The sequence below is a fragment of the Alligator mississippiensis genome, chromosome 9 (genome assembly GCF_030867095.1).
Source record: "Alligator mississippiensis isolate rAllMis1 chromosome 9, rAllMis1, whole genome shotgun sequence".
Lineage (NCBI taxonomy): Eukaryota > Metazoa > Chordata > Crocodylia > Alligatoridae > Alligator > Alligator mississippiensis.
The window spans coordinates 42,422,889-42,434,925 of NC_081832.1; the positions used below are offsets into that span (position 1 = coordinate 42,422,889).

General features: G+C 46.0%; 1 protein-coding gene across 1 annotated transcript; it reads left to right on the plus strand.

The window, feature by feature from the left end:
• Nucleotides 1-25: 25 nt before the first annotated feature.
• On the plus strand, nucleotides 26-10,748 carry LOC102575007 (histidine--tRNA ligase, cytoplasmic). Its single transcript, XM_006273415.4, has 13 exons — nucleotides 26-247; nucleotides 1,032-1,121; nucleotides 1,524-1,643; nucleotides 1,993-2,088; nucleotides 4,952-5,077; nucleotides 5,883-5,990; nucleotides 6,217-6,315; nucleotides 6,526-6,619; nucleotides 6,945-7,072; nucleotides 7,176-7,418; nucleotides 8,845-8,961; nucleotides 9,300-9,446; nucleotides 9,963-10,748. The coding sequence occupies exons 1-13, from the start codon at nucleotides 164-166 to the stop codon at nucleotides 10,017-10,019; spliced, it is 1,509 nt and encodes a 502-aa protein (XP_006273477.2). The 5' UTR covers nucleotides 26-163; the 3' UTR covers nucleotides 10,020-10,748.
• Nucleotides 10,749-12,037: the final 1,289 nt, after the last annotated feature.

The window sequence follows — 12,037 nt, forward strand, 5'->3', positions numbered from 1 at the left end:
GCTTGCGCTAGGGGCGCGAGGCGGTGGTGCCCGGGAGCCTGGGCCGGGCCGGGCCGGGCCGGGAGGTGATGCTCCGCGCGCCGCCTCGTGTCCCCGCAGGCTGTGAGCGGCCCCGCCCGGCCCGAGCCCCCTGTGAGCGGCGCGGGCCCGGCCGAGCGGAGCTATGAGCGGGCTCCGCCGTGCGGCTGCGCGGGCCTGGGGGCCGCCTCGCGCCCTGCGCGCCTTCTCCGCTCGTCCCCGGGACCGGGTGAGTGCTGAGGGTCTGCCAATTGAAGGGCGATGTCGGCCGAGAGCAGGGATCGTCAATCCTGGGTAGCTTTCAGCACAGCGCAGGGCCTCGAGCTACATCCACCGTCAGGCCTGTATCATCCGCCCCGCGGGGCCCCCACAGGTCTGGAAATTTGGCGGCAGGGAAGTGGTGACACAGTTACTGGTTGCTTCCCTCCTGCCAAATTTCGGGACCAGGGGGAGGTCCGCAAGCTGGATGGAATACCCCTGTGTGCTATATAGCGCCTGTGTTCAAGGCTGGCGCCAGATGTGTAGGGCTTGACCTAGTGGCTGGATCCATCCCCTTCCCCTCCCTGTCTGTGGACTGGCCCCACACTGCTCATCCAGCTCACAGGGCCAAAAGGTTGGGCACCAATAATCCAAACAATGCTAATGGCATTTATTTTGGCTAGTTAGAAAATGCTAGGTCTGGTTTAGGGACTTTCTAGTCTATCAAAAAAGACAAAGTAAAGACACTCCCTTATTATGGAATTGTTATATAGTAACTGCTCCCTGATTCTTGTGTGCTATGCTGAGCTGAGCTGCAAGGACTATGTTGGAGCCTTAATAGTATTTAAGACCCTACATGTGAGAGAACCTAATAAAGCCAGGACCTGAATTTCAGTGGAGCTTCTAATAGTAAGGAAACTTACTACAGTCTGCCAGCTGAGTTGTCATCTTACCATCTCTCCATGCTGTGACAGCTGGCTCTTGTAGGTCAGAATCAGGCTCTTTTTTATCACCAGCCTTGTCTCTGTTCCCAGATAGTAGAAACTGTGGGAAAGCTCCTGCAGACAAAGGCACAGCTGGAAACTGAAGAAGGGAAAAAGAACTTCATTCTTAAAACCCCCAAGGTAATGGCTTGTCTCCTTCACAGGGCTGGGTCTGTCCCAAGTTGCCTCCTTTCCTAATAATCCTATCTCATTTCCTTTGATTGCACTTGGATTGGTGCTTCCACCATTGGAAGAGATCTTCCCTTTTTAGACCTACATTGTGCGGTTTCTTGCAGGGTATCCTCAGCTCCAGTGTCTCAGCCTTAAAGCTCTTCTCTCATTCTGTTCCTTCTTTGTGGTTGACTCTTACACCAAAGAATCATCAATTTTAAGGCCTAGTTGTTCCTTGTCATGAACTTTTTGTTACTGTTTTGAATAGCCACCACAGCTGGCAGCTGCATGGATGTTGGCTAATCTATGACATTAGGATACTTCAATTTCTTAACACTTCTTCACCCATTTCTTGTTGGGTTTGGTTCTCAGGGCACCCAGGACTTCAGCCCAAAGCAGATGGCCATCCGGGAGAAAGTCTTCAGCACCATCATCAACTGTTTCAAGCGTCATGGGGCTGAGGTCATTGACACCCCTGTGTTTGAGCTGACAGTGAGTGCAGGGATGGCAAGTTAACATCTGGGAGGATTTGACTGTGAATCACTGATGCAAGTTAGGTGGGATCCTTGGCTCTGTAGTTTTGTTTCCATTTAATTTTTGGTGCATTAAGGGGTAGCAGCTGAATTAATTGTAACTTTAGGGACAGGTGCCTTGACTAATGCCTCAGTTATAAGTAGTGCCCAAGGAAAGAAAACTCATTCTATAGTAAAACTGGAGAGGGCTTGGATCTGACCTCGGAAAGTCAGGCTCAAGGGATTCTCTGCTTCTGGGAACAGCTTGCTGCTGGATTCTGCTCCTGGGCCTTGGCTCTCTTACCAGACAATTGTCTTTTTTTCTCTAGGAAACTCTGACTGGGAAGTATGGAGAGGACTCGAAGCTCATTTATGATCTGAAAGATCAGGGGGGTGAGCTGCTTTCCCTTCGCTATGACCTCACTGTATCCTGCCAGAGTCTCTACTGTGAGAGAGAACCATTTCAGGGGGGGAGTTGCAGGTGTTTTAGGCACTGGTGGAGGGTGGAAAACGGGGCAGGAGGATGATTACATACTGCTTTGCAAGTTAGAAAGGAGCTTGCATTTGTCATCTTCACCTTTGTATACAGTCACACCTTGTCCTTGTCCTGACCGTCTCCTTTCATCTGTGCTCCTGCAGTTCCTGTCTCTGACTAGTTCAAGCCCCCAGCCTTTAACACTCTGGCAAGTGCACAATCCCCACTATTGCCCCACTCCATAATTTTCCTTGTATTCTTAATGGAAGTATAAACACCTAATTATCATACTGTGTCTGGCCAGACTTGGCTCAGAGGAAAAGTTTTATTTTTTAGATACTGAAAGACTTATGACCAGGGGTTGTCAGGCTTTTACTAGGGCAAGACAGTGCTTACAAGCATTGCCCAGTCTCTGCCCCTCTGCAGCAAAGTAAGCTCAAATGTTGTAGAGCAGCAAGTTCTGCAGCTGAGGGGAGTACTGCAAAGTCGAGAGGCAGCGCAGCACAGCTCTGAGAGACCAATCCACTGTACTGGATTGGACCTCTGCATCACACTTCACAAGCCATAGGTTGCCAATCCTTAGTTTTAAAAAACAGCACTAATCCTTAAAAAACAATGAGATTTGTCTAATAAGCATTTTCTAACTTGCACTAAAAGCTGCTATATGGTTACTGTAAAATCAAAGAACAATAAGTCATGAAAGCAAAGTTTCACTTTAGTGAAACACGGTTACTCAGATGGCTCAAACAATAGTAAAAGTGTACTCTGGCATGGTGCTGGAATGCACTTCAAATACAAGATCTGATCACAAATATCTTTTTTTTAACAATACCATTTAATAAAAAACTTTTTTGACTCTTTTTTTATTCTCATTACTTATACTACATGTCAACTAATTATGTTCATATGCATTTTAAGTCTATTTATATGCATCAATTATGTTTAAAATATGCATCGTCCCTTTATCCATTCCTTGTTTTCACTAACATCCACATTCTGTGAGCAATTAGCTTACATTTACTAAAAACCTTTTGGGGTAGCACTATTCAAAATCATCTGCAGGGAAGTTTCATAGTTGGTAGAGTCCGAAGGGACCTGAGCAGAACATCAAGTCCGACCCCCCTGACATGGGCAGGAAAGAGTGCTGGGGTCAAATGACCCCGGCTAGGTGATTATCTAGCCTCCTTTAGAAGACCCCCAGGGTAGGAGCGAACACCACTTCCCTTGGAAGTTGGTTCCAGATCCTAGCTGCCCTGACTGTGAAGTAGTGCCTCCTGATATCTAGCCTGAATCTACTCTCGGTCAACTTATGGGCATTATTCCTTGTTACTCCCAGTAGTGCTCGGGGGAACAGGGACTCTCCCGTTGCCTGCTGGTCCCCCTTGGCCAGTTTATACACTGCCACCAGATCCCCCCTCAGCCTCCTCTTGTGGAGGCTGAACAGGTTCAGGTCCCGTAGCCTCCCCTCGTAGGGCCTGCCTTGCTGCCCCCTGATCACGCAAGTGGCCCTCCTCTGGACCCTCTCAATGCTGGCCACATCTCTCCTGAAGTGCATTGCCCAGAACTGGACACAGTACTCCCAACTGTGGCCTGACAAGTATCGCATAGAGAAGGAGGATCACCTCCTTGGATCTGCTCGTGATGAATCTGTGGATGCATGACAAGGTGCAGTCAGCCTTCCTGACCGCATCCTCACATTGGTGGCCCATATTCATCTTGGAATCAGTAATGACTCCAAGATCCTTTTCTGCCTCTGTGCTGACAAGAAGGGAGTTTTCCAGCCTGTAGGTATGCTGCTGGTTCTTCCTCCCCACGTGCAATACCTTGTACTTGTCAGTATTGAAACCCATCCTGTTCTCATCCATGCACCCCTGTAACCTGTCGAGATCTAGTTGCAGCCTGTCCCTCTCCTCTAGCCTGCCCACTTCTCCCCACATCTTAGTGTCATCCGTTTTTCACCCCCTCGTCCAAGTCGCTGATGAAAATGTTGAACAGTGCGGGCTCGAGGACTGAGCCCTGGGGAACCCCACTGGCCACATCGCTCCAGGTCGAAAATGACCTGTCCACCACCACTCTGTGGGTGCAGCCCTCCAACCAATTTGCAACCCATATGACTGTAGGCATCGACACCACAGTTGCCTAATATTTTAATGAGAATGGGGTGAGAGAAGTGGTGCTTAGAATACTCTATGCCTCAAAAGCAGCTCCCCAGTTGATTCAAGATCTAAGCCAAAATTCACTTTTTTTCATAGAAGCTGTATGCTTGCTCCAGCATTCCCTATAAACATTGTTCCTTGTCTCTTCCTACTCTCTTGACCCCCTTCCCTGCACTCATCTGACCCTAGCTTCCTTCCTTTCCCTCCATTCAACTTCCTATTCTTAGAAGAGCCATTGTCTTTCTTACTGGTACTAAATAGGTCCTCCATGTAGGACCTCTGTCTCTGATTCTCCATCTCTGTTCAAATTGCACAACAAGGTATTTTTATTCCATGAGGTGTCTACCCTTAGTATATTCCATCCAATTATCTATTTAATCTAGTTTGTATCGGAACTAAATCATCAAAAGCCACAAAGACCCAGCAGAGGAGCTGTGTTTTCTCAGCATTATTGTTAGTGAGATTAATTGGAAAGTGGTCACACAAGCCCTGATTTCCCTGCCCGGAAGAATATTTTGCAGTACTTTACATTAGCCTGAGACTTGCTGTAAAGTTGTGTTGTATTGGCTTGGTGGTTGCCTACAAAGCGATAAGTCTGGGTGGCTGCAGGCCTTGGGAGATGCTCTCCAGTTTCCATCCTTAACCCTTTGTTCTCAGGTGCCCTTTGCTCGTTATTTGGCCATGAACAAAATCACCAACATTAAACGCTACCACATTGCTAAAGTTTACAGGAGGGATAACCCAGTCATGACGAGGGGCCGCTACAGGGAGTTCTACCAGTGTGTGAGTAGCCATGGCTGGAGGAGCAGGGTGTTTGAGCCAGTCTTTGCTACAGTAATCTAGGAATGAGGGGCTGTGTGTGAATCTGGGTTCCTAATCCTTCAATGAAGTGCAGGGGAGAGAAGGGAGGAAGAGAGCTCCATTTATGTCTGGGTATGTTATGTTAAAATGTCAGGCAGTAAAAGGACATGTTAATGAAACCCTTGTTTTATTGTTACAATGTTAAACAGTTAAGCCTGGTTGGAGGTGTATGTCAGGTTATTGTTGGTTTACACCCATTCCAGTGGCTACCATTAGAAATTTCTTAATTTTCTATTGGAAGCTTATCTCAGTGGGAAGTATGTGGTTATCCATTGTGTCAGTTTCTCCTGATTCCTTGTAGAAGCCAAGAGGACTTTTTTTTTCCTCCCTGTGAATACATTATTTGGCTTTTGGGTTGTTTTTTTGTTTGTTTGTTTTGGGAAGGAGATTTTTTTTTTAAAGCATTGGGCATTGGCCTTGTATAGAGAGAGAAGTTTGGCTGGACTGTGTTGGTTTTCCTGACAGTACTTAGAAAATTTGCAGTCTTTGTGGTCCTTCTAGAGCCTTGATTCCAGATAGTATGTACTAGGGTGTTTTTTCAAATTTTTCTAGGCTTTTTTTTTAACTCCCCCATAAACCAGTTATGTAACAGGCTGAGTGAGAGAACTTGGAGCTGAGGCCTCTGCACTGAAGGCTTGATCTCCCAAGTGTGGGATGGGCAGATTACATCGGGGATGTCCTAGCTGGGTAGTAGTACCTGGATTCTCACTGCTTTTCCCCACTTCAGGATTTTGACATTGCTGGCCAGTGTGACCCCATGATTCCTGATGCTGAGTGTCTGAAGATCATACATGAGATCCTGTCTGCCCTCCAACTTGGCAATTTTCTCATTAAGGTAAAGAAGAGCTGGGTTGCTTTTGTATGTCTGGTCCTGCCCAGGCCAGAATGTACCTGCAGAACCATTCATCACCTTCGGCACTGTGCCCTAGAAAAAACAGGGCCTATGAAGGAATGGTGAGGAGAATCCAATAACCAGCTTGAGAAGTTGAGCTGGACTAGCTGCAACTTCCTGGGGATTCTCCACAAAATTCCTATTGAGAGTAACTGACTGTTTCTTCCAGGTCAATGACCGGCGTATTCTGAGTGGGGTATTTGCAGCTTGTGGGGTTCCAGAAAGCAAATTACAAGCTGCTTGCTCTACCGTGGATAAACTGAACAAGGTAAAGCTCCTCAGTCCTAGTGGCCAGGCACTGACTGCTGCCTACTACAGTGTTCTCCCTATTCCTGCCAGTCTTGCTGCAGGAAAGCCTTTTGAATTTGTGGCTTACATAGGCCTGGAATGGTGAAGCTTGTAAAAGGGTTTTGCATGCCACAAAGTGCAACAGCTTTAGCCTGGGAGCTATGGCTGAAACTTTTATCTCCCTCCACAGATGACATGGGAGGACGTGAAGAACGAGATGGTTGGAGAGAAGGGGCTTGCGCCTGAGGCTGCAGATCTCATTGGGGAATATGTTCAACTCCATGGTAAATTTTGTGGAATCTTGCCCCAGTGCTTGGGCACCCAGGCCAGCAGGAATCCCTGTGGGTCATATCACCCATGCAGCAACCACTCAAACTTGCTCAGCCCCTGCACAAGGAGGGTCAGCGTTTTGCAGACCCTGGGTTGCTGCTTCCTAGGCCTATCTGAATGTGGCTGGCTCTCTCTTGAGGGTAAGTGAAGATGTATAAGGCTAGAGGAGCGAGCAGGTGGCTGTGAACTGTCCTGGGTAGAGCGAGTCCTAGGAGCTGTGGCCAGGCAGTTTCACCCTTCCTGCCTGGTAGGTTTCAGTTGTGAGTCCTGTTTTTACAGGTGGGCTGGACCTGGTTGAACAGCTGCTCCAGGACCCAAAACTCTCCCACAACAAGCTGGCTGGGGAGGGGCTGAGAGACATGAAGCTGTTGTTTGAGTACCTGATGTTATTTGGCATCCTAGATAAGGTGAGTGGAGGCAGGGGGCAAAGAGGGATGCTGTGAACCTGGCTGAGTGGCCTTGAGCATTTCTGGTTGTGCCCAGTAATGGAATTCCCTTTCTGTTGCACAGATCTCCTTTGACCTGAGTTTGGCCCGGGGTCTTAATTATTACACAGGGGTGATCTACGAGGCTGTCCTGATCCAGCAGCAGAATGACCGTGTGGAGGAGCTGGTTGATGTTGGCAGTGTGGCTGGAGGCGGCCGCTACGATGGGCTGGTGGGGATGTTTGATTCCAAGAGGCAGAAAGTGCCCTGCGTGGGCGTTAGCATTGGAATCGAGCGGATCTTTTCCATTGTGAACTGTAAAGTGAAGGTAAGTGCTGCTGTGTCTTACTTGGAAATTAAAATTCAATGTAGTGACCTTCTATGAAAACTTTCTTTCATTTGACTGGTGCATGATTAAATGGGAAAGCTTATTGCTGACTCGCCTATAGCTGCTGTTCTGTTCTCCTGAGTAATTTTCCCACAAGCTGTTAATTACTTTTACTGTAATCCCCTTCCACATCCACTACAGACTTTCCAGTTTCTACAACTGTGGTTATCCATGTTTTTAGATCTCAGGCACCCCTTCATAAACCCTCAGTACACATGAGGTATCCCTCGGAACACTCCAGCTCTTTAGTTTTCACTTGTTTTGACTATAGAAAAATAATAGAGCAATTCTGTTGCAAATAACTCAAACCGGAGTAAGTCAGAGTTTTTGACATTGTAGATTCCTGTTTCAAAACTTTCAATCTATATTGTGAATCATGTTTGTACATCTAACAGTGCTAACATTGCATGGCACCTTCTGGCACTCTTGAAAGGATCTCAGAGCACCCCAGAGTGCCATGACACACTGGCTGAGAATCACTGTTCTACAAAAAATGAGGCATTGCCTACCTTCAAAACACAGCCCTGATCAGTGGGGACCAATCAATAGTGAAAGAAGCCATTGCCTCTTGTTACAAAAAGTGGAAGATCTGTAGTGCATGGGGAAACCCTTGAGCCATTCAGTCACAAGAAGAGCATCCTATCCTTGATGTAGCCACAGGTTTCTTGTGTGACCCTGGACCAGTCACCTGGAAAGTTTTCCCGGGAGTCTGCTATAGCAGAACTGGATAACAGGCAGTGAGTTTCTATCCTGGCTCTGCCAGTCACTTATTCTATGGCTTAGATAAAGTTTTCTTTGCTCATTTGTCTGTGAAGTACTTATCTCCTAGGTGTTGTAAAAATAAACTTTGGGAGTTGTGAAACCCAGATTGTAATGGGCTTCTCAAAAAGCCACAGAAACCTACAAAGAAACTATTAATTCATGTTAAAGGTTGGGTGATGTATGGTGTATGAGGCATAGACATTGTACAGAGATGATCAGAAGAACTGTTGAACAGATCCTCATGCCAGATCCATCCCATGGAGTCGATAACGTTGGGAATCTTTAGATAAAAATAGCAAAAGATTTAAAAATTGCATCATAATACATGTGCAGAAGGCAGCCTAGTTACGGTTGTATAGGCAATCTTTACTCTTGCCCTTCCATGTTTGCAAGAACTTGACTTTGCTCAATAACATTCTTTGAAAAGTGATTTTTCTCATATTCCCCCTTGCTTATACTGTGTTAAGAAAGGGGTAGTATTCTCCAATGATGGGTCAAAGAGAAAATGGGAAGCCTCTCTTTGGTACCTCACAACCTTTAGTTTCGTATGGTATGAGATGTTTCCGTTAGTCTCATTCAGTTTGATAACTGTTCATGCTCTTAGGCTTCCAAAGAAAAGATTCGAACAACTGAAACTCAGGTGCTGGTGGCAGCTCCACAGAAGCACTTCCTTGCTGCAAGATTGAAGCTTATTTCTGAACTGTGGGATGCTGGGATCAAGGTATGAGTCAGCAGTTGGATTGGCCCAGTTGGGTTTGTTAAAGTCAGTCCTGAATGATGAGTTGGGAGAGGGAGTCTCTGCAGAGATGTGATGCAACAAGATCAAATCCACCAATCTGTTGATGATTGGGTCTGGGCCAGAGGCAGGCATGAAAAAGGCAGGCAACTGCTGGTACAGAGCCTGCAGGAAACATCTGTACTGCTAAGGGAAAGTGAGAGTCCATGGAGTTTCAAGCTTGTTCTGCTTCTGGGTCCTATCAGGAGCAGGAACGGACTTTGTGTAAGTTCCTGAATGCACCCCCATACCCCATTTAACACTTGGCCCTTGTTTCCCTCTAGGCAGAGATGCTGTACAGAGAGAACCCCAAGCTGCTGAAGCAGCTGCATTACTGTGAGGATACAGGCATCCCTCTTGCTGCCATCATAGGTGAGCAGGAGCTGAAGGATGGAGTCGTCAAGCTGCGAGATGTAGCTACTAGGCAAGAGGTGAGGACACTTGCTTGTCAGATTTGGGTTAGGAGAGTCCAAAGGATGCTTCAGAAATCCACTGGTTGTAAGAGTTCTAAACATTGTCTCGGGCTGTTAGGGTCTAGTTGGTAGTTCTGGCTTGCACTACAGATCTTAATTTATCTGCTGCCAGACATGAATACATCAGCTTTACAAGTTGGTCTGAAGATTTTAGGAAGCTTTCCTCATGGTTATGTGTCACTGATGCTCTCTGAATAATCTAATCCTTTCCCAAGGGCATAGGAAGCTCTAAGCATAATTCCTTCCCTGCCTTCTCCTTGGTGATCGTAGAGTATGTCCTTGGGAAGAGTAAGGAGGCAGTATTAGACAGGCAGAAAGAATACATAGAGCAGAGTGCTCTAGAGGGACAACAGATGAGAAGCCTGGGTGGCTGCGTGGGAAAGATTGGACCTCTTGAAGCGAGTTGGGAGCATTGGACAGCTCCTCTGTGATACATGTATCGCTGTTACCACTTTCTTCCTGTTTGCTTTGTAGGTTGATATCCCAAGACAGAAGCTTCTTGAGGAGATCAGGAGAAGGTTGGAGTCCTAGAATTGTCCACAGCAGTTTGACTCACAGGAGCATTTTGGGGCTGCATTAATTTTTTTCAAGCAATTGGAGCATCTGGATCCCTGAATTGATTCAGTGTCACCTGGCCTCAGTGTCACCTGGCCAAGTCCTTGAGGATCTGAGCCGTGCCATCTGGGCAGAAGTCTGGCCACCTTCTATTGTGCTGAGACTAATTTGTCTGTACCAAATCACAGAATTGGGAAATCTCAGCTTGTGCAGAACAGACAAAGGCACAAAGTATATTACTATGTAGTTAATGCTCTTGGGCTAATTAACCCAAGGAGCGGGTCTGTTTAATGTATATTCAGTGTCATGATAGTAAGCTCATTGGTCCCATCAGAAGTCATGCTACAATTTTTCAGACAAATTATTTTTGCCATGACACAAAAGGTTTAACCAGCTGTTCAGGAATACGGAAGGAATTTGCAACTGCTTATTCCTGTACAATGGTCAGATGCCTTTACAAGATGATGTACTGATTTGTGTGCTTAAGAGTAATCTTGTGAGCATTATCAGATATCTGGAACTTCCATGAATACATTACCTTTCACCTTTAAGGGGCCTCGGAATCACTCAAAGGTTAGTTCCCTAGTCTGTATTTTTGCTACCCCCCAGTTTAGGGCTGAACTAGCTCGCTCCTGCTAATTTTGTACATGAAGAAAGTGGGTGGCCACTGCTTTCCAGAATACAATTAAATGACTGTTTCTCAGATGTTCTTTAATCTCCTTGTGTTTAGCCCAAGATTCAATTTGGTGTGGACTGTTGGCTTTTTGCATCACAATAGCCATATACCTCCTCAGAGGGCAAAGCTGCCTTTTGAGCTTAATGATCTTCAATCTTATCTCTGGCACTTTCTAAAGTGAATGAGAATGAAGCTGTGCTGCACTGTTACCAAGACTTGTGTTTCTTTCCAAACTGAGAAGTGATATAAATAGATACACCAGGTTGTCAAGTATCTATGACAGCTGTTTCTATCTGTCATGAAATAGTAATATGCTGCACTTGAGTTTACTGGCACTTGAATGGATAGCTGACTGGGATTTATTTTCAATTGTAAAAGAAAGTTTCCCTGGCTGACTACAGTTCAGAATACTGTGTTTCTTTTCAGAAGCAGGACCATTTTCAAATGAGTAAACCTGAGTAGTGGCTTTAGCTTGTATGTCTGCAAGGGATGCAAGCTAAACCAAAAAAGGCACTCTTATATAAGACTATCTATTGAGACATAGGGGTTATGTTCACAGGTCATGCTGCTGTTCATAAGTTTTTCCCAGGTAGACAGTCTGCCATGATTTGGGGCCTAGTGTACTTGTGTCCTCTGAGGTCTCTGGGTGGAATCACTGTTTTCCCTTCCTTAGACCAAGTGCTGCATCATGATGTTGGATACCACTGGTTCTTACTCAAGTACCTGAAGTCAGTTAGACCTAAACAGTTCCTTGGGGAACCCCTAACTGCTGCCTTAAAATTATTATGTTTGCCCATGGGAACAACATAGTTCAGAAAAAGTTAAAACAAAATGCCTGGTTCATATAGGGGCCTCATCCTCGTGGGCCCCTGGGATGTCTGACATTCCCTGAAATCTGTCCCTGTCTTCTGTCTCTGCATATTCTGGGGTCCTTTTTGTTCAGTGAAAACTCTGCCCCCTTCTGTCTTTGAGCAGAATTTAATGGTGTATATAGTCCCTTAAGCATTAGATCTGTTATGGCCTGGTTCCTAGTCTGGCTACCACAGCAGTGGCTGGGATTTAGCCACAAAAATAAAGAAAAACTCATGGCCCTGCCATTATTTTTGGACAGGGCTTAAGGTTTCATGGGAGAAGGGGTATGTGGAGCCAACTCCCTCTTCTTGTGAACATTATCTGAAAATCCTCCTATGGAACTAATTGTGTCTATGAGTGCACTAAGCTTCCCAATAACCAATTCAAGACATGTTATCCATAAATTATTAAAGGCCACCCCTAATCTGCTATGAGTCCTTAGACAAACTTTTATTTTTTTAAGTGT

Excerpts from the sequence above, each read along its gene's own strand:
- LOC102575007 (XM_006273415.4), top strand. The coding sequence starts at position 164 with ATGAGCGGGCTCCGCCGTGCGGCTGCGCGGGCCTGGGGGCCGCCTCGC. Across the intron at positions 1,122-1,523 it reads TCATTCTTAAAACCCCCAAG|GGCACCCAGGACTTCAGCCC; the intron begins GTAATGGCTTGT and ends TTTGGTTCTCAG. Across the intron at positions 5,991-6,216 it reads TTGGCAATTTTCTCATTAAG|GTCAATGACCGGCGTATTCT; the intron begins GTAAAGAAGAGC and ends TGTTTCTTCCAG.